Below are 19,712 nucleotides of genomic sequence, written 5' to 3'. Positions count from 1 at the left end.
AGCTGCTAAGCACAGTCCAGGCCCCTCTGAGTACCACCCTCAGGAAGCTGCTAAGCACAGTCCAGGCCGTGAATGCTCTCATTTTTATTTTTGGTTTTCAAAGGCATGGATTGATACTAGGGGGCTAGACCAGACTCTACTGTGTGTAACCTGCTAGCACTCACTGAGCGTCTCATTATCCTAAAGGTTTCCCATCATTTGGGAACACTGTTTCTTCAGATTTTTTCTTCCTCTTTTATTTTTCCTTCTAGTATTCCAACAACATACAAATTCCAATTATACACTTGACATATTTCCACAGGTTACTAAAGCTTCTTTAAAAACAAAAACAAAAACAAAAAACAAAAAACAAAAACAAAATCTTATTTCTTTCTCATTCTACAAATTGGATAGTTTCCATTCATCCATGTACCCAGAATGCACTTCTATAGGCCTAGCAAACTAGAAGGTATATATATACAGATGTTCCTCTACTTCTAACAGGATTACATCAGATAAAACCATTGTGAGTCAAAATGTTTTTAATGCACCTAAGATACCAAATTCATTGCTTAGCAACACAGTCCACTGTGATAGCTGTCAGACCATCCAATGAAATTTTCATTTCTGATAGTGTATTTCCCTATTGTTTCTATGTTTTTGCTAAGATTTCCTATCTGTCCATCCATTAAGAGAGCAATGTCTTTAATTCTGTAAATATGCTTAGAAAGCCTGCCTGAAAGCCTTTGCCTGATCTCGCCAATCTCCACAGCATCTCTCTTCAGCTCTTCTGCTCCCTCAGCACCTATCCTCTGCTCTACACACCCCCTGCCATGAGCAAGGAAGTTTCATGAGGCAGAGAGCATGGGTAAAGGTGTGACTCACATTGGGTGTTCCCCTTCCTGCACTGCACATGGTCAGTGCCTTAAAATCACTGCCTTAGAATTGCACCCACATTTATAGTTGTTTACAGTGTGTGTGGGGGGGGGGCAAGTCAGGAACTAACTGCCTCATGATGGGAAGAATGCAAGTTCCCTACAGAAATATCTCTGCAAGTTACATAGAAGTATATGGTATCTTAAAATTCATTGTAGAAATGTGCTTTTTCTAAAAGTTCTACAGTAAAGGCTTTTTTTAAGGACCTAACCTTTGTAATGTAAATATCAGCCCTGAATAAAGGCACTGGACTAGAAGAAATCTGAGGCTCCCTTCATTCACAATTCATGAGAAAGAAGAGATTTACCAAAACGACGAAAAAATTACTTTAGTGTAAACCAAATTATATTTTACATTGAAGGAACCAATTTAAAAAAATGAGTAACTCTTTCTGGGGGCGGGGAAACTGCCTGCTCCTAGCTTGGGCTCTTAACAGAGCCTGATGACAGACTCCATGGGCTGAAGTCTCAAAGCTAAGGTCACTCAGATCCCTTCCCTAAGAGTCTGAATTGGTGCCTCAGAGAGAACTGATAGACAGAGGTACTGATGGCATGCTCATGTGACAGAGAAAGCCAGAGCAGGCATCATGAACTAGAAACACTAAGTTATGAGGGAGCAGAGACCATGCGAAACACTGGCTGACTGGAAAAAAAGAACAGTTGCCAAAAGAAGTAGCGAGGCTCTGAGATAAGGACAAAGCCACGGGTATCTACATCTGCTGCCGAATGAATGGTTTTCCGACTCTAGGCTGGGCTGGCTATACACTTATGAGACCATCCATGGCCCTCCACAGACACTCTGTGCATTCTCCTGCCTGCCTTTTTTTTTTTTTTTTTTTTTTTTTTTTTTTTGAGCAAACTTGGAAGATGCTCTGTTCTTTACAAGTCAAAGAACTTGCCTACAATATAGACAGCCTCTGACTTATGATGCTCTGACTTGTCTTTGTGACCTATGATGATGAAAGTGACGTGCATTCAGTACAGACAATACTTGAAAGTTTGTTCCCTTCCATGCCAGTGCTGTATGGTGTACTTTCTTGATATGCTAGGCAGCAAAAGTGAGACAAAGCGCCATGTCAGCTAAGTGACCTTAAGAGTGAATAGCTCACACTCTACAACGGACTGTGTTGCTAAACTCTGATGCTTGGTAAGTGATGTGTAGTAAATGCATTTGGCTTACAGTATTTTCAGTTGACAGTGGGTTTATATGACTGTAAACCTATTGGGGAAAAAAGCCACCTGTACACATTTCTAAAAATTTACTAGGCCTATAATGTTAAGAGAAATGGCTTGGGCCCTCTAGGGAGAGAGGATAAAATCATTATTATGAAGGCAAGAGGCACAGACATAAGTGTCTGTCTGTTCAAGGATGCACAAATTACTTGGTCCATTTATATTCCGGGGCTGGATCTGAATACGTGGTACATGAAAAAAACAAGGAAGTAAGAAAATGGATCTAAGGTAAGTAATAATGGGAGGAGGAGCTTGGGTTCCTTCTGGTGCTCAGGATTGGACTCAGGTGGTGTGAACAACTTCTGTGGACAGAAAGAACTCAGTGTTCAAAGTATTGCCATACATACCTCACCATCGTCCGCTAGCCACTCATGTCCTGATTCACTCAGCCACAAACCATTCACCCAGTACCCATGATGCAGGGCTTTGGATGACAGCTAAGGGGACAAAGCTGAGCTGGCTCTTATTCCCAAGGCTCATAGAGCAGGGAAGCAAGATAAATGAAGGACATTAAAACCCAGCAAATCCAAAGCATGGTGACAACTCAAAGGAGTGGAACTAAAGTTTGATCAACAGCTACATTCTTTGCTTCTCCCACACCACCCTGTCAGTGCTCAAGATTGAGCACACCATCCACATTCCTAACCGGCAGAAACAATTTCATGTGGCTTGCTCACAGCTGGAGCCAAGGAACCAACATTACTCTTCATCATCGGCTTGCAGGCTGCAAAGCCCAATGATAAGCCCAAGAGCCCTATGCCATTATTATTCAAGTACCTGGCATGTCCTAAATACTAACAATGTGCTAGGCTCCACAGCGAATGGGGGGCGGGGAGGTGGGGGTGGGACTGAGTTCTGGCCTCAAACACTCACAGCTGTTTTGTAATCTGATAATTGCGCATGACAAACCTCAGACCATAACTCTGAAAATAGCATGACTGTAATCATAACAAAATGGAACAGCCATTGGCAAAATTTGTTTTCTAGTTATCACTTCCAGAAGGAATTCCGTAACACTATTAGGGGAAGAGAAGAGAAAACCCTCTCAACTTCCTGCCTCGAAACCTCAAAATTATCATCGTTGGCATGCATCCTTTTTTCTCCCTGTCTCAAAGCATCCCTCCTCCTGTCTGTGCTGATCCCATCCCACCTTCTCAGAGACTTGGATCAAGTCATAATTCAATTTTTCTCTCCTTTATCTTCAACTTCTCTCCAACCGGATCCTTTGCCACAGGACTTAATGTATTCAAGTTTTACTTTCATCTTTAAAAAAAAATATATCATTGCCCATATGGTCTTCACTGCCTTCTAGTTCACAGTCTTGCTTTTACCTCTGAAGCTGTTCTCTGCAAAGTCCTTAATGAATTCCTAGCCACTGCATCTGAAGGCCATGTCTCAGTGCCTTCTCCACTGACTGTGGCACCAGGCCACATGGCAGACAGCAGCTGATGAACTACTGTGGCTTCACCATCATCTCACTTCTTTGGTTATTTCTTATTCTCCATTTTGGATTTATATGTGTCTGTTCACACCTTAAATGTTGGTATTTTTCTCATAAGGTTGTCCTGTTTCCTCCTCACTGTGAGGAGATATGGTATGGTACTTCCCCCCACCATATTCTATCATTCTTTCAACATTTAGTCATTTGATCAAAGTTTCTGACTTGATGGCCACTGTTGGGAGCTGAGAAAACAGCTGTAAACAGAAAACATCCCCAAGCCCTGCTTCATGAGCATACTATGTCAGGAGAGACATACAATGACCCAGTAATGCACAAGCAAGTGAATAATTACAAACAATAATGCACGCTGTGGGAGAAAGGAGTGTAGAGCACAGTAATATATGTTATATATATTATATGTGGACACACACACACACACACACACACATACACACACACAGATGAAGGAAGGTGAGCTTTAGCTCTGTCTTCTTCAGCAACAGGGCAGGAGACAGCAGAACAGGATGTGGGGACTGAGTTCTGAGTTCAAAATCTTAGGATTACATGTGTAAGTGAAGACTTGAAGACCTTAAAAAAACAACAGAAGCCACTGAAGACTTCTCATGGGGGACAGCCTCACTAGATTGGCAGTGTGTGTGCACTGTTTATGACTACAACATGCTCATGGAGGTCAGAGGACAACCTCTGGGAATTGGTTTTCCTCTTCTGTCATGTGGGTTCTCACAATAGAATTCAAGTCTTCAGGCTCGATAGCAAGCTCCTTTCTCACATCTCAGTGGCCCAGATTTTTTTTTAAGATGTATTTATTTATTATAACTAAGTACACTGTAGCTGTCTTCAGACACATCAGAAGAGGGCATCAGATCCCATTACAGATGGTTGTGAGCCACCATGTGGTTGCTGGGAATTGAACTCAGGACCTCTGGAAGAGCAGTCAGTGCTCATACCCGCTGAGCCATCTCTCCAGCCCCCAGATTTTTGTTTTTTAAAGCAAGGTTTTGTTGTGTGCTAATGCTTGGGGGGGGGGGGGTGTTGGTTGTTTGTTTGCTTGATGCTCCATCGAGAATGAACCCACAGGGCATGAGCAGGTGGGGATGAACACTTACAAGGCTTCCGCAGGGCATTGGTAGAGTAGGTTTATAGATTGGGCTTGGGAGTGGTAGTGGTTTAATTGAGAGAGATTTACAAGGGATGGAGTGAAAAGCCTGGGAAGAGAATGCCTAGTTACCAGACGCTCTTCGTGCCCTTCCCCCACCTGGTCACCTTTCATCTAGATCACTATCTTTCAGAGTGTTACCCTGGGAGGGTTTCTTGTAAGAGCACAAAGTTGTCCAAATGTAAGTCCTTTTTCTTGGGCTTTTAGAAGCAAATGGTGCAAAATCCCAGACCTTTTTTCCACCTCCCTTTTAATGATAACCAACTGAATTATAAAGAGGTACTAAAATTTGTTAGTCATAAACTAAAATTAGCTCTTAACTGGAGTTCGCAGAAGACTCTAATTTGGTTTTCTACTAAGAAGTCTGGCTGCCAGGCAATGTTTGGCAACGCTGCAAAGCCCCTGCACGTAACACACACACAGTTAGTTGGCATGCTCACCATTTTTAGGAAGGACACTTTGTTATTGGGGCATTTACCAGTGATGTTTGGAGCTGGTCATGGTTTATGGTGCCTGGCATTCATGCATTTTAATTACAAATTATGATTCATGGAGTGCCATCATGACCGATTTAATATGGTGTGAGTTATCTGATTAACTCGGGGGTGGGGGGGTGGGAGCGGGTAAAGGCAAGACAGGCCAGAGGCACCTTCCCGACCTTATTTCCTACTACTTGTCTCTTTTCCTTGCCAATCCAGAACACAAGGAGTGGGCCCCAGCCTCAGGAGCTTATACTTGCTATGCCATCCTTCTGAAGGTTCTCTCTTGCCTACCCCCACCACCCCTCCCCCCATCCGGGCCAACCCCAGTGACTCCATACCTCCTGCCTTTTCTGAAAGCTCTTGCTCAGTTTTCACCTTGGTGAGGCTCTTTCTGAGTTCCTTATTTAAATTATGATCATTTGGTCCTTAAATGTCCAAGTACATCACCCTGATTTGTCTTTCTTCTTGGCACCTACTATCACCTAATATACCATGTATTTTTACTTACTTATTTATTGACAATTTACCTCCACGTAGAAGATAAGCTCCACAAGAGCAGGGATTTAATTTGTGTCACTTCTTTCTGTGTCACCAATACCTAGGACAGCACCTGGCACAGAGTAGACAGTCCGTCTGCAGTTACCACATAAGATGGAGTGGCTACTTCATGAGGATTTGGTGACCGCTTAGTCTCCTAAGCCACAGATGCATATAATTCGAGTCCAAACCATTCATTGCCCTGCTTCGAGAGCTGCCACACAGAGAGAAACCCAGAAGAACACGTTTATACACATTTCCTTTTTGCCAGGCCCAGCTAAGCCCCCTGCTATGGCTCCCATCTCACGAATACTCCTTCTTCCTACCTATCAAACACACTCAGATGAAAACTCCCAGAGATGAGCTCATGCATTCAGATTAATATCCAACCTGTTCCCTTTCAGAATTAAATGTATGCGAGGTTTTATCCAAGTTACAGAGATCGACAATGAATAAGAATCCAGATTTGATCCTTGCTACAGTAAAGTTTACACAGTGGTAGGCGTGTCACCCTGTTGTGTTTCCAGAAAGTGGGCTTAATCCTTTATAGGAAAATATGAATGCCGTGTTGAAACTCAATAGACACACAAGAAAGTAAAAGGAGATTTAGGGCAGGGTAAGGTGAAGCAGATGGGGGTAGACAGGAAAGGCCATATAGCAAGAGCAATTTCTAGGGCCTAGAGCAGAAAGATACTGTGGATATCACTCTAGAGGGAGAGAGCATGCCAGTGTGCTGATGGGAGAGTTTTCATAAATTTAATGGTAAGGTCTGAAGTAGACTGGGTAGTGGTGACAGGATCATTCAGAGGCATCTGAGCCCTACGAACCCAGTTAGACATTTGAGACTGGGCACGAGAAAATATTACAAAGCAGGTCTGGGGAGGTGATGTGGCCATTAAGAGCATGCACTGCTCTTGCAGAAGACCTGAGTTCGATTCCCAGGGTCTACTTTGGGTGGCTAACAACCATCTATAATTCTACCTCCTGAAGTATGTCATGCCTCTGGTCTCGGCAGCCACCTCCTCTCCTTCCTCTCACCCCTCCCCCTTCCACACACAGAGGAAAGAGACCTTCAAACACACTAAAAAACCTGTTCAGCAGTGTTGCAGGAACAAATAGTTTAAGCTTCTCTCCATCCTCTAACTGTCCCAATCCTGACTTTCCCTTACCAGGATGGGCTGCTAAGTCCCATTGTCCTCCTCCCTGAAGCCTCTCTACTGCCCCTACCTGCATGCCTTTCTCTCCTTCAGCCCCAGGAATAAGCCCTTCACCCATCTGCTCTCTGTTATACTGGGAGACAGAGATAATGTCTCAAGCATGTCTGGCTTATCCCATACTTTAGTGCTAAGTTGAATCTAAATTGAATCTCAGTGAGACAAGGCCATGATAAGCACAACCTAGCCTTTCCTTACAACACACTGGTGTTTATACTGTACTAAAATACCCCTTCCCTCCAGCAGACTGTGCTTAGCTGTGCAGGGCCCATTGGCCTAGGTTTTCTCTCCTTCCTCTCTATTGTCATCTCTTTCTGCTTTCAATGTAACTAGTCACCGATGTTTCCCCTAAGGAGACTGGAGAAACTCATTCTGTTCAAACTACAAGCTGCTAGGAAAAAAACATCTGTGGTGAGAGAAAGCAGACCAGTGCTTAGAGGGTAGGAGGGAGGGAGAACCCAACTGGAATAAGGCACAAAGAATTTCTTCTGATTGAGGACATATTCTATGTTTTGATTGTATCTGTATAACAACTCTATCAAAACCTGAAGCATACAAGAGGATCTGTTTTATTATATCTAACTAGCCGACCTTGGTAATGTCAAGTTAAAGGTCAGCTGTCTTAAGCACAGAACAAGAGTGTCAAATCACAATTCCCCCTCAGCATAAAACCAGGGTGTGACCAATACAGGGAGAGACAGCTCTCAATGCCTACAGAGCTCTAAGACTGATCCATTCTTCAGCTGTGGATGACACGTGTGAAAGAAGCAGGGGTCACAAGGTTGATATACAGGAATCACTACCAAAATATGTAAAGTCTTAAATACCATGGACACAGATTTGTTCTCCAAATCTAGGCTTAAGCATAGAAAGGCTTTTTTTTTTTTTTTTTTTAAGTAGAAGCTCTGCTAGAAGTTAGAAAAGCCATTTCTGCAGGACAGATTCATTCCTTTATATCCCAGAATGCTCCTTGAGAACCTGAGACTAGCTTATCATGCATGGCGATACTGGGAGTAATTTAAATCTCCTGTGAAAAGGAATGACATCTTGCCAGGTGAGAGACATAATGTTCACAAGGCTAAGTGGATGAGAATCTTATAAGGAGGAGACTTGTGCTTCAGGGCAAGGAACATGGTTAGAAAAAGGGCCTTTCTCTTCTTCCTGCGCACGATCTGTTCTATTCCATGTCTCCAGTGCAGTTCTTGTGTCCCCTCTCTGAGTTTCCACATGGCAAATGGCCACTTGTCCCCACTTAGCTCAGCACTGACCATGCAGCAGTGCTGAACAACAACCAAAAAAAAAAAAAAAAAAATCCATTGAGACAAGAGAATGAGAGGGCAACAAGGAAGGGACTGAACGGAGTGTTGGGGGTTAAGGGAGACTAGACAAGATGGGGCTGTGAAGAGATGGAAATAAGAAGAAAATACAGATTCGGTTAAAAGTAAAATGACTGTGGGTTCAGGAAAATTTGGGAGAAGAGAACAAGATTTGTGAGAGATAACAGGAGAATCAGGTCAGTGGGGAACACAAGCCTGGGAGTCACAAGAGAGGGAGGTTGGAGGTCAACAGGAAATTGGCGGTTAAGGTCAGAGGTCATCAGAAGACAGCAAGCCACAGTAAGACATTACCTGCTTACGAGTCTGTTTCGAGGGCATTGCCGCAAAAAATAGAAAGCACCTCACACCCTGAAAAACCTACGAAACGCTTCCTCTCCTGGGGAGAAGCGTCTTGACCACACACAGGAAGTGCAGACTCTCTGCCACTTCAATTTCCAGTCACCGAGGTTCTTCGGGGACAGCTGACTGTTGTGGGTCCTCGCGCCCTTGCAGAACAGCATCAGCTCCTCCCTGACGCGGTTACCCAGCAACCGGCAGGCACCAGGCGCGCAGGCGCACCTAGCGCCCCCTCCGGGCACGGGGAGGAGGCGGAGCTTGGGCGCGCAGGGATCCGCTGGCCCCGCTAAGCCCCGCCCCCGCGGGGGAAAGACAAGTCCGCCCTCCGCGCGAGGAGCTCCCGCAAGTGGGAAGGGCTGGGGCGCCCCGACACCGCCTTCTCATGAATAATGCAGGATCCGGGCGGTGTCCCGGACCCGGAAGTGGAGTTGCAGAGTCACCGCAGTGGCTGAGCTGCTGACAGGAGGCGGCGGCGGAGGAGGAGGCGAGGCAGGACCTGCGGCTCCGCGGGGCTACTGCCGCGGTAGCTCTAGGCAACCCCACGGAGCTACGCCGGTCTCGGTCATCCCACGAGCCTCTCGCAGCCTGTCCATCCTTCTGTCCGCCTATCCGCCCGACTGGTCCAGGGCGGCCTAGTCTGCATCATCTGCCGGGCTTCTGGGGCCGCCGCCCCGCGCGGTCCCATCGGCGTCCCTGGCCGCGCCCGGCCCCTGGCCCTCTCGCCCGCCGGCACCATGATGGAGGAGATCGACCGGTTCCAGGTGCCCACCGCGCACTCGGAGATGCAGCCGCTGGTGAGGGGGCGGGCGGCGGACAGGCCAGGGCCGGGAGGGACGCCGCTGTAGGGGAGGGAAGGAACTAGGCCTTGGGGATTGTGCGAGGGGGCGCCATCTGATACGGTAGAGGGAAGCCTGAAAACGCTTTGCCGGGGGGCGGGGGTGGGGGGAAGATTTGCAGAGCGAGAAAACCGTGGGAGATTACCAGCGGTGCGAGCGAAGGACCTGGAAGGGCGGAGGGCACACGGTCAGCAGATGCACAACGCCGTCGGCTGGGACCAAGGGAAGCATTATAGTGCACACCTCTAGTGGAGGCCAATTTAGGAGGATGTCACAGAGCATCTTTGGCAGTAGGCCCAGGGGTCGGATGAGAAAGGCGTTCAGCCCCCGAGGCCTGTGATGCTCAGGGCGAGGGAGGAGGCCAGCAGATCAGTCTAAGGAGGAAAGGAAATAGGCCTTTAGAAAAGGAGAGGCCTGCCTGCCCATCCTTTAGATAAAGACAGCGAAACTGAGCAGGGACCAGGCGTTGCTGGGGGCAGAGGTTCAGTGCAGGACCTGGGAATTCCTTTCCTCTCGAAAGAGGAGCCCCATTTCGATCTGGGGGCATCAGGAAGGGGAAAAGTGTGCGGTGGCGAGATGGAGAATCAAGGGTGTTCATGAGAAGGTGTCTCCAGGATAAGAGGTGGAGCTGTGCTGGAGTGGGCTGTGCCGACCGGTTCGGAATTCGGAAGAGTCCCTGTCATCTTAGGCCTACGTGTTTGGAGTCTTTGCTGGGCGGGGATCCTGCCTCTGGTCCGTGGTCCTGGAGTGAGGCAGGAATGATGTCATCGATGCCGGCGCCGAGGGGATGGAAGGGGGAGGGTGATGCCAGTTTATGGAGGAAGACCGTGCCTGCTGGCCATTGCCCTGAGGCTACCTGACTGTCACTGCTGTCAGCATATGGGTAGGAAAGTCAGAGGCCTAGCCAGCTGGCCTTAGAGAAGGGAGAAGGAAAGAATGTACAGAGGCCATGTTCATTAGCTTAACCCACCTTGGGGCCTGTGCTAGTAAGCTCTAAAACCAGGCGTAATCAGCCAGGAACCAATAGGTAATGGATGCCTTGCTCTCTGCTGGAGCTGACCTGTGCTCTCCACCCCTGAAGCTCTAGGGCTCCCTAAATCTCTTCCCTTGTATTAACACCCTGGTGTTAGTCAGGGTGGCCCAGAATAGGTTCTTCCCTTGGGCCTTCAGCTCCCAAACTGACAGGTATGCTTCGTTGTTTCATAGATAAGGAACTTGCCTATTACAATAGCCAAGGTGAACCACAGTGGGAAGGTGGGAAGTATAGCAATCTCTGTGCCAGGTAGTTTGCTAGATAATCAATTGCCATGTAGCTGGAGAGAAGTGTTTTCTTTTTTTCTTTCTTTCTTTCTTTTTTTTTTTTTTTTTTTTTTTTTTTTTTTTTTGGTGTTTCGAGACAGGGTTTCTCTGTGTAGCCCTGGCTGTCCTGGAACTCACTCTGTGGACCAGGCTGGCCTCGAACTCAGAAATCCACCTACCTCTGCCTCCCAAGTGCTGGGATTAAAGGCGTGTGCCACCACTGCCCGGCGAGAAGTGTTTTCTACGGTTTGTAAAGCTGACACCAGTGGGCTTTGTACAGTATTAAACTGAGAGATGCTGCAGGACTTTTCCCTGCCTTGATGCCACTGCCCAACTCTTTGGGAACCAGAGAATCCAGGGAAGAGTTTGTTCTGTGAATGCAAATAAGGACCTTGGGCTGAGTTAGAACTTCCCCTTAGTAGGGCTCCCTATTCAGCTAACTAGGATGTTTCCAAACTAGGATGCCCTTCCAGCTCTAAGCTGATCGTGTGTGGAGGGATGGAGGGGGTTCTAGTAAGTCCAGGAGATGAGGTAGTTCTTGTTTCTTAGCCGAGGAGCCCAAGATAACAGCTGTCCAAGGAAAGAGGAGAAAGAATAAAGCCATCAGGATCGGGCAGTTGGTTTTGGTGATTCTGTTATTTCCTAGAGTTCTTTCTTAATCGTGGGCAGAAGACTCCTGGGCTGTTTTGGTTTGGGTGGTTCGGAAGTAGACAAGTTTGTGGCAAGAAGGTACTTATTAGAATAGCTGCAGCTGCCCATGCCCTTTTTTGAAGACAAAGCAATCCGCAAGCATGTGCTGTGCTGAGGCTGAGGGAATCTTAAATAGCAATGTAGTCTGTCACACACTTGGGGGCCAAAGACAGCACCCTGTTTCTTGACTCTGTTCCCATATTGGAGTCTAGAGACACCTCCACCCCCAACCCAAACTCCTTAAGTGCCCTTTATTCTGTTGAGAACCGCAGGATCTAGTGTAGCATTTCCCCAAGGACATTCATTCGGGTCATAAGGAGTCAAGATGCACACCACAGAGGTAGAAGATAGAATGGCTCTGTAGGGGTGTTTGGAGAAAGACCATCAAAACCAGGGTCCCAGGCTCAGATTCATCTGTGATCTCTCCCACTCTTTGCTATTATTTATGGAGATCTCTAGGAAGTCTCCATTCATTCATCATTTAAACAGTAGTTCCTCATTCTCCCTTCCAAAGAATATCGTGAAGCCTGACATATTGACCCAGAACATTGACTTACCAAATCCTGAAAGTCTACCCTGTTCTAGATACTACACAAAATATCAGGAACACAGTGGTTAGCAGCATAAGTTCAGATGGGGCTCTTCCCTGCTGGAGCACACAGTTCCGTAAAAGTTTATTTTTCTTGCTTACTCTGAGTCAGCCTCCTTAGACCCCAAGAAAAGGTAAGGCAGCCCCTGTATTGGCCCCATTGCTCCTCTCAGGACCTGGGTGTATGGACAGAAGCTGTGTCATGGGCCCCATCATCAAATAACCCTCCCCACCCATAGCAGTATGAGAACACAGAGGCTATGCCTCTCTTGGAAAGATGGGCTGTAGGAGAAGCATCATTTTCTTTATTTTTACTTGAAAGAGAAACTTGTCTTGAAAAGGAGGCTTGGGGGAGTGGCAGCAGCTGGGAGAGAAGGTGCAGCCAGTAGATCTGGGTGTTTCCAAGGTGCTAATTTAAGCATTAGCTCTCAGCTAGTGGGAGGCAGAGGAAGAAACCCCTGCCCTATTGTTGCTGCTGCTGTTACCACAGCTGCCTAGAGCCTCCTGTCTGAGGTGGGAGTTTGCCTGAAAGGAGTGGCTTCCCTTCTTTCCCCATCACAGCAATTATTTAATTGGCCTGGCTGCATCTCAGCAGCTGAACCAGGCCCCAGCCTATCTCTGAACTCCCCAGGGTCTCTTCTTGAGACCTCCTCTTGGTGACCTATTCCCCGGGCTCTGCTCCTGCCCTATCTGTCTTCCAGAAACACTGGATTGGCCCGTTTTGTGTGCCAGCTGTGCCATACACCTCATGGGTCCAGGGAAACTCCCTAATGCCCAGGGCTCTGCTGAGCAGTTGAGTAATATTTGGGCTGTTGTTAGTAGGAGTGGCAGGCACAGGCCCTCTGGCCTGTTGTCTGTTCAGCTGGTTGGTGTGGCCATACCATCTATGTCTTAGAAGAGATTTGTTGCAAGAAAACAAATAGAGTTTTTGAGTATTTAATTTCATCAAGCAACACTCTGCCTCCTGTTCAGACAGAGACATAAGATACTTACAGAATGGCATGTGGCAACAGACATGGTCCCTACACTCTTGAGAGAATGCTAGTCTAGCCTCACCGAAACCAGACTACCCATGAACTCATTTGCTTAGTTCATGAGTTAGTTCGTGTCTGCTCTATTCCTGGTACTGTAAGGATACAGAGACAAGTAAGGGCCCTGCTGTGGACCTCCAGAAGGATGCTTGAGTGATGACTAGAAGATATGTCATGTCTTCCTAAGATATTGGTATAATATATGTCAGAATGAACAGTGATGTATGGTGATCCTGAGAGAGTGAGGGGAGGCTGTCATCCTGAGCCCTGACTGGAGCTGGAAGAGGAATTTAAGACTTCTGTTGTCTGCTGACCCTAAAGGCTAGGGGTTGCCAGGATATTAACTCAATGATTGGGCTGCAGAAGCTCCTGAAAGAAGAAGAGACCTATATATGCATGCTCTGGTCTAAGATGTTCCTTGAGGTCAGATGGCTTTCCAGTTTAAGGGTAGATCCTGGGGAGAAGTCATCTCTCTATATCTTCCTCTTTGGAAAACTAGGGTTGGGTTTGCCAGGGTCTTAGTCCTTACTTACACAACTCCTTCTCCAGAAAACACCAAGAAAGAACTTAGATGCTGTGTTGGGATCAACAACAGAGACTCTCACTTCAGGAGTCTGCGCAGAGCAGGGTTGACTGAGGCACCATGGGATAATGAGTACCACAGGAGAACCAGGATGGGCCCAGTGCCTGTAAAGATGGGCTCTTGTCCAGTGGTAAGGGAAGGCTTACCTGTCAGAGTCAACACTGCTCGCCAGCTCTTAGAAGAGGAGTGGGAGCACCAGTCTGATGCGGTGCAGGAAAGGCAAGAATTCCAGGCAGTGGGCGTGGAGGAAGAAACAAGAGGACATTTGGGATGAATTGAAGGTTGTAATTGTGGGAAATACATTTGAGCTTAGGTTTCCACTTTAATGGTGAATGATGTTGGAGAAGGTGAGGTTAGAGACTGAGAAGGCAGTAGAGGGGTCTGAGAGATGATGAGGTCTGAGCTAAAGCAGATGGAGAGGGGGAGGGGACACACTCGTGAGTAAAGTGGGAGGGCAGAATCTGGAGCCTCTTCAGAGGTGCTGTGGAGAGCTAGGAAATCAGATGACCCCAAGGTTTCTGATGTGGCTTTGGACGGAGGAAGAGACTATCACCAATCATCTCAGGAGATGTGGAAGCCGCACCCTTGCTTACAACAGAAAAGGTGTCTCTACCTTTGCACAACTTCTGGGATTATGGGGGACTCAGGAGTTCTGAAAAACCAGCATGAGGATGACAGTGACCGCTCAGCCTCAAAGGGTCACTGAGATATGTGCTTCTCTGAATTTTCTCCCTTGCAGCCTGGTTCATTGAGTAAAGAGAATTGGTAGCAGCAAGAAACCAGACTGGGTTTTATTTATTTATTTATTTATTTATTTATTTATTTATTTATTTTCTAGACAGTCTCATGTAAACCAGCTGGCCTCAAATGCAATAAGTAGCTAAAGATGACCTTGAACTCCTGATCCTCCTGTATCTGCTTCTTTATGTAGACAAGGTTTTAAGTTGTAGTATAAGCAAAGGTGACCTTGAGCTTTGGATCTTGCCCCCTCTACCTTCCAAGTGCTGGGATTCCAGTGTGACCTGCAATCCTATGACCTGTGATCTGCAATCCTATGGCTTGTGTAGGTGTCTGGCCTGACTTCTCTTCATCCATGGTTGGATTTCTATGCCCTTCACTGGTTTATTCTACAATGAATATGTGCATGCTACAGCATTTTCTGCAAGAGCTACAACCAGGAAAGGACACTACCCCTTCCTCCTCTGAGAACACTTCCCGTGCTCTGCAGGCTGTAGTTGGCGCTGAAACCTGGTACTACTTCACTGCAGGCAAGGGTACCAAAGAAACAGACTTCTCTCACAGGTGGCTTGGCTTCTCAGATGCCCCCAGTGTGGCTCTGCAGGCCAGTGATCCCATAGTGGTAGCTGATGTTCAGGCGGAGTCATTCACAGGCCCCAAGCAACCTATTGCCTCTAACTACTTACTGGTAGCCTAGAGTGAATAGGAATTGAAAGTAGAGACCTCTTTACTTGAACTTGATTAGCTTCTGGGTCCTACTCCCTTCCAGGAAAGAGTAAGTGGAGGGCTATGGATGCACCTCAGTGGACAGAGAGCTTGAACAGTGACCTTCCCTCCATATTCACCACTGTGCAGATTAGGTGTGGAAATGCTCACCTGTGATCCCATCACTTGGAAAAGAGAGGTGGGAGGATCCAAAATCCAAGGTCATCCTTGGCTGCATAGTGAGTTTCGGGCCAACCTGGACTACATTCTGTCTCAAAAAGCAAAGAAAGGTGGGCTGAAGAGATAGCTCTGTGTTTAAGTGTGTTTGCAGCTCTTCACAGAATCCAAATTTGCTTGTCATCACCCATGTTATGAGGTTCACAACCACCTGTAACTCCAGTTCCAGGGCATCTCACATGCTCTGGTTTCTATAAGCATCCACATGCATTCACACAGATACACACACACATACACACAGAGAGAAAGACAGACAGACAGAGCTAGCAGGTGGAGCCTTGTCCTGGTTTGTTGTTGTTTGCTTGCTTGTTTTATCAGATGGACACAAGCTAGAGATATCAGAGAGGAGGGAACCACATTTGAGAAAATGCCTCCATAAGACTGGCCTGTAAGCAAGCCTGTGGGGCATTTTCTTAATTAATGATCAATTGTGAGTGTTACGTCCCCAGGACAGGTGGTTTAGGGACCATAGGAAAGTGGGCTGAGCAAGCCATGAATAGCAGGCCAGTAAGCACGACCTCCTGCATGACCTCTGCTTCAGTGCCTCTCCCAAGATTCCTGCCCTGCCTTCCCTCAGGGATGGAGAGTGACATGAGAACTGTATGCTGAAATAAGCCTTTTTTCTCTAAGTTGCTTTTTGGTCATGGTGCTTTATCACAGCAGTACAAACCTAAGACAAACCTTGTGCCTGGAAAGGGAACGTACAAACCACTTCTTGGGTTTAGCTGTACTGTGTCTTTCAGCTGACTGGAGAAACTGGTACAAGGAGCCACAAGAGAAGAGGGAATCAGGAGGATCAGGTTAAGGAGGTTACCCTGAGGTTCTGGTTGAAGGAAGCAGAGGTGTGGCTCAGTAAGTCTGGTGTCATTGTTTCCTAAGAAGACTGGTCGAGTGGGTCTGTGGTCCAAGCACTGGGGAGATAGGAGACTGGTGGGTCCCTGGAGCTCACTGGCCAGCTAGCCCAGGCAGCCTGGGAACTCCAGGTTCAGTGAAAGAGCCTGTCTCAAAAAATAAAGTGCAAGTGATAAGAGAAAACCCAACCCCAATATTGCTCTCTGGCTCCAGATATGCTCACACAAATGTGTGTGCATACAAATGTGTATACACACTGGCATGCACATGTACATGGTCCACACAAAAATATACCTATGGGGTTGGAGAGATGGTTCACTGGTTAAGAGTACTGGTGGTTCTTCAAGGGAACCCAAGTTCAGTTCCCAACATTCACATCAGGTATCTCAAAACTGCCTAGAACTCCAGATCCAGGGGGTCCAATACTCTCTTCTAGCCACTGTGGGCATCATCACACACAGCCGAGGTGTGCACACACGCACACACACACACACACACACACACACACACATATAAATAGATGGATGGATGGATAGATAGATACAATTATTAAAAATAAATGAATCCTCAGAGTTTTCTTTTTTCAAGACTGGGTTTCTCTGTATAGCTCTGGCTGTCCTGGAACTCACTCTGTAGACAGGCTGGCCTTGAACTCAGAAATCCGCCTGCCTCTGCCTCCCAAGTGCTGGGATTAAAGGCGTGCGCCACCACTGCCTGGCTCCTCAGAGTTTTCATTTAAAAGATTTACTGAATTGCTGACTATGGGATATATACCTGTAATCCCAATGCTAGAGAGGCTGAGGCAGGAGGCTCTTGATACACACAGCCAATTCCAGGCCAGCATGAACTACATACTGACACTCTGTGAAAAAAACCAAAAAACTGAGTAACAGGAGCTGTGAGGTGAGAGTCTGTATATCTCACTATGTGGTTGATTTTAGTATAATTATGGTCAGGCTGTAAGTTATTTATGGTTCCCATATTAATTATATTCCTATAAAAGAATTAGTGAGTCATCAGCCAAAAATGACTTAGAGCCACATCTCCTATAGTATGTTGTTAAGAATATTGATCCTTTGGGATGCTTATGATAAAAAAGGGCTTCCTCGCCAGCTCCTTGGGAAGTCACTGCCTGCTCCTCCTGCCGCAGAGTTCACTGGCATTTAAAGGCTCCAACAAGCTCTGCAGTAAAGCAGCAGCTTCAACTGTTGTTAAACTCGGTGTTAAGCACAATTTTTCCCAAGCTTTCTTATAGAATTAGTTTTTGTTTTGTTTATAACAAGATCACACTATGTAAACTTAGCCAAAAAAAAAAAAAAAAAAGACCATAATAATTTGCCTACCTCTGCTCTCAAATGTTGGGACTAAATGGGTACACCACCACACCCAGCCCAGAAAATTATTTTTATTGTTGTTGTTTTTTGTTTGCTTGTTTTTTCGAGACAGGATTTCTCTGTGTAGCCCTGGCTGTCCTGGAACTCACTCTGTAGTCCAGGCTGGCCTTGAACTCAGAAATCTGCCTGCCTCCCAAGTGCTGGGATTAAAGGCATGTGCCACCACCGCCTGGCTAGAACATTATTTTTTAATGTTACACTACTGACATCTTATTGAGCCAGCATGTTTTATGAAATAGTCCCTAGCCTGTGGCCTGGAAGAGTCTGTGTTCTGATACACTCTAGATGTATATTCTTCTCTGATTTTTAAAGATCTGTTTATCTTCTCATTTTATGTATATAAGTGTCTAGCTTGTGTGCCATGTATGTGCCTATAGTCTGCAAGGATCAGAAGAGGGCATCAAACCCCCTGGAACTGAAGTTACAGGTGGTTGTGAGACATGATGTGTACTCTGGGACTCAAACCCAGGTAGGTCCTTTACAGGAACCAGTGCTTTTGACCGTGGAACCATCTCTCCAGCCTCTTTCAGAGTCCATACCATCTTACCTAGTTTTGGCCTAGTGGGAATTTGACTGACTGGAGTCAGGAGGTGCTGACAACCCCAAGTTCTCCATGGTCTTTGACAGAGAAGCACATACATAGTCTTGTTTCTCTCATGAATTGAGAGAAATAACTACTTTTATTGTATTCAGTTTTGTTCATTTTTATAAATTTATTGAGATATAATTCATATTCTGTATGCTTTAGCCATGTTTTATCTTTTGGTTCTGGTTCAGCTCCCTGTGCGGTAGTTCTGTTTCTCTTTTGGCCTGCGGGCTATGCTTTGACTTTTATATTTGGCCAGGCAGTATGGAAAATAAAGATTATAGTCCAAATATCTTGTCAGGAAGAATGCCATTAGGGTTCAAAGCAAGAAATAGATTCCCGGTGTAGGAGATGTGCCAGGCCTCACCTGAAGCCTCACTAAACATCCCAGCTATTTGTGAGAGCTCGAAGGATGTTCCTGCATAACCACTTTACACTCTCTTGGGTGTAAGGCACACAAAGTATGGGTGATAAGTAAGAGTTGACCCTTGGGGTTGGAGAGATGGCTCAGCCGTTAAGAGCACTGACTGTTCTTCCAGAGGTCCTGGATTCAATTCCCAGCACCCACATGGCAGCTCACAACTGTCTATAACTCCAAGATCTGACATCCTCACACAGATATACATGCAGGCAAAACACCAATGCACATAAAAATAAGTACCAATGCCACACTGAACTGTAGTGGCTATCTGCGGCATTGTGTTAAGGTAGATTCTGAATCCTGGTACTATGAGGAAAGGGACATAATTGGCTTTCTATGTCTGCCTCAGTCTTCAGTGGTAGGCTTGGCCTTTGGGGCACTGCCCTAGCATCCTGGCTTCCCTTAATCATCATTACCCTGAGCAGACAACACAGGAAAGGGAGACTGCATCTCACTGAGGGCTACAGTCTTGTGACAGATACTTAAGAGCTAAAAACTGACCGTTCCCATCCCAGGCTCCCTGAGCAGATCCTCAGCACTGGCTCCTGGGAAATGAACAATACAAAGTTAATGGTTCTTTGAAATTGGGGGACTAGGTGAGAAGCGGGAACCTTCACACTGCTGAACAGATAAAAAGGGGTATGAGGCAGAGCTCTTGTGACCATCACGCAGTGGCTGGCCATGCTTAATGAAAGCAAGACCATTCTAGCCTCGGCATCTTCCTCGCTCTACCCTAGGCTAAAGGGACCCTGTTTTCCTGCTCTGAGTTCTCTGAAGTATTCCCCCACCCCTGGCTGTCCTAGCCATGCAAATAGATAGATAGTTTCAAGTTTTTCTTCATATAGACCTGTCCATGGGATCTGAGCAGCCCACATTACTGTGACTGCCACTGTGTGTTTCATGATCATATTTAGTACCTCTGCCATTTGTTATGTTGAACTTGGGGCATGTTTGAAATATGTAGCTCTTTTGTTGTAAAATCAAGAGGCAAAGCTGGAACTGCATCATAAGCCAGGCTGATTGGTAGTAAGGTAAGGAGCCACAGGGGCTGTGAGATGGCAGCTTCACACTAACCAAGAA

At 46.4% G+C, this 19,712-nt stretch overlaps 2 protein-coding genes across 8 annotated transcripts in view; one reads left to right on the top strand and one right to left on the bottom strand.

Annotated features, from left to right (window-relative positions):
• Dnai1 (dynein axonemal intermediate chain 1) overlaps nucleotides 1–8,895 on the bottom strand; it is a 68,263-nt gene extending 59,368 nt beyond the window's left edge. Inside the window, exon 1 of the mRNA XM_031377084.1 lies at nucleotides 8,627–8,895. Within this exon, the coding sequence (XP_031232944.1) occupies nucleotides 8,627–8,653 (27 nt within the window). The 5' untranslated portion in view covers nucleotides 8,654–8,895. The remainder of the gene's footprint in view (nucleotides 1–8,626) is intronic.
• A 17-nt stretch (nucleotides 8,896–8,912) lies between these two features.
• Fam219a (family with sequence similarity 219 member A) overlaps nucleotides 8,913–19,712 on the top strand; it is a 54,125-nt gene continuing 43,325 nt past the window's right edge. Inside the window, exon 1 of one of the 7 annotated variants that reach the window (XM_031377093.1) lies at nucleotides 8,913–9,465. In XM_031377093.1, the coding sequence (XP_031232953.1) occupies nucleotides 9,406–9,465 (60 nt within the window). In that variant the 5' untranslated portion in view covers nucleotides 8,913–9,405. The remainder of the gene's footprint in view (nucleotides 9,466–19,712) is intronic. The other 6 variants (XM_031377091.1, XM_031377094.1, XM_031377089.1 and 3 more) reach the window with 6 other exon arrangements.

The sequence above is a fragment of the Mastomys coucha genome, unplaced genomic scaffold, assembly GCF_008632895.1.
Source record: "Mastomys coucha isolate ucsf_1 unplaced genomic scaffold, UCSF_Mcou_1 pScaffold18, whole genome shotgun sequence".
NCBI lineage: Eukaryota > Metazoa > Chordata > Mammalia > Rodentia > Muridae > Mastomys > Mastomys coucha.
This window is presented reverse-complemented; position numbering and strand designations above follow the sequence as displayed.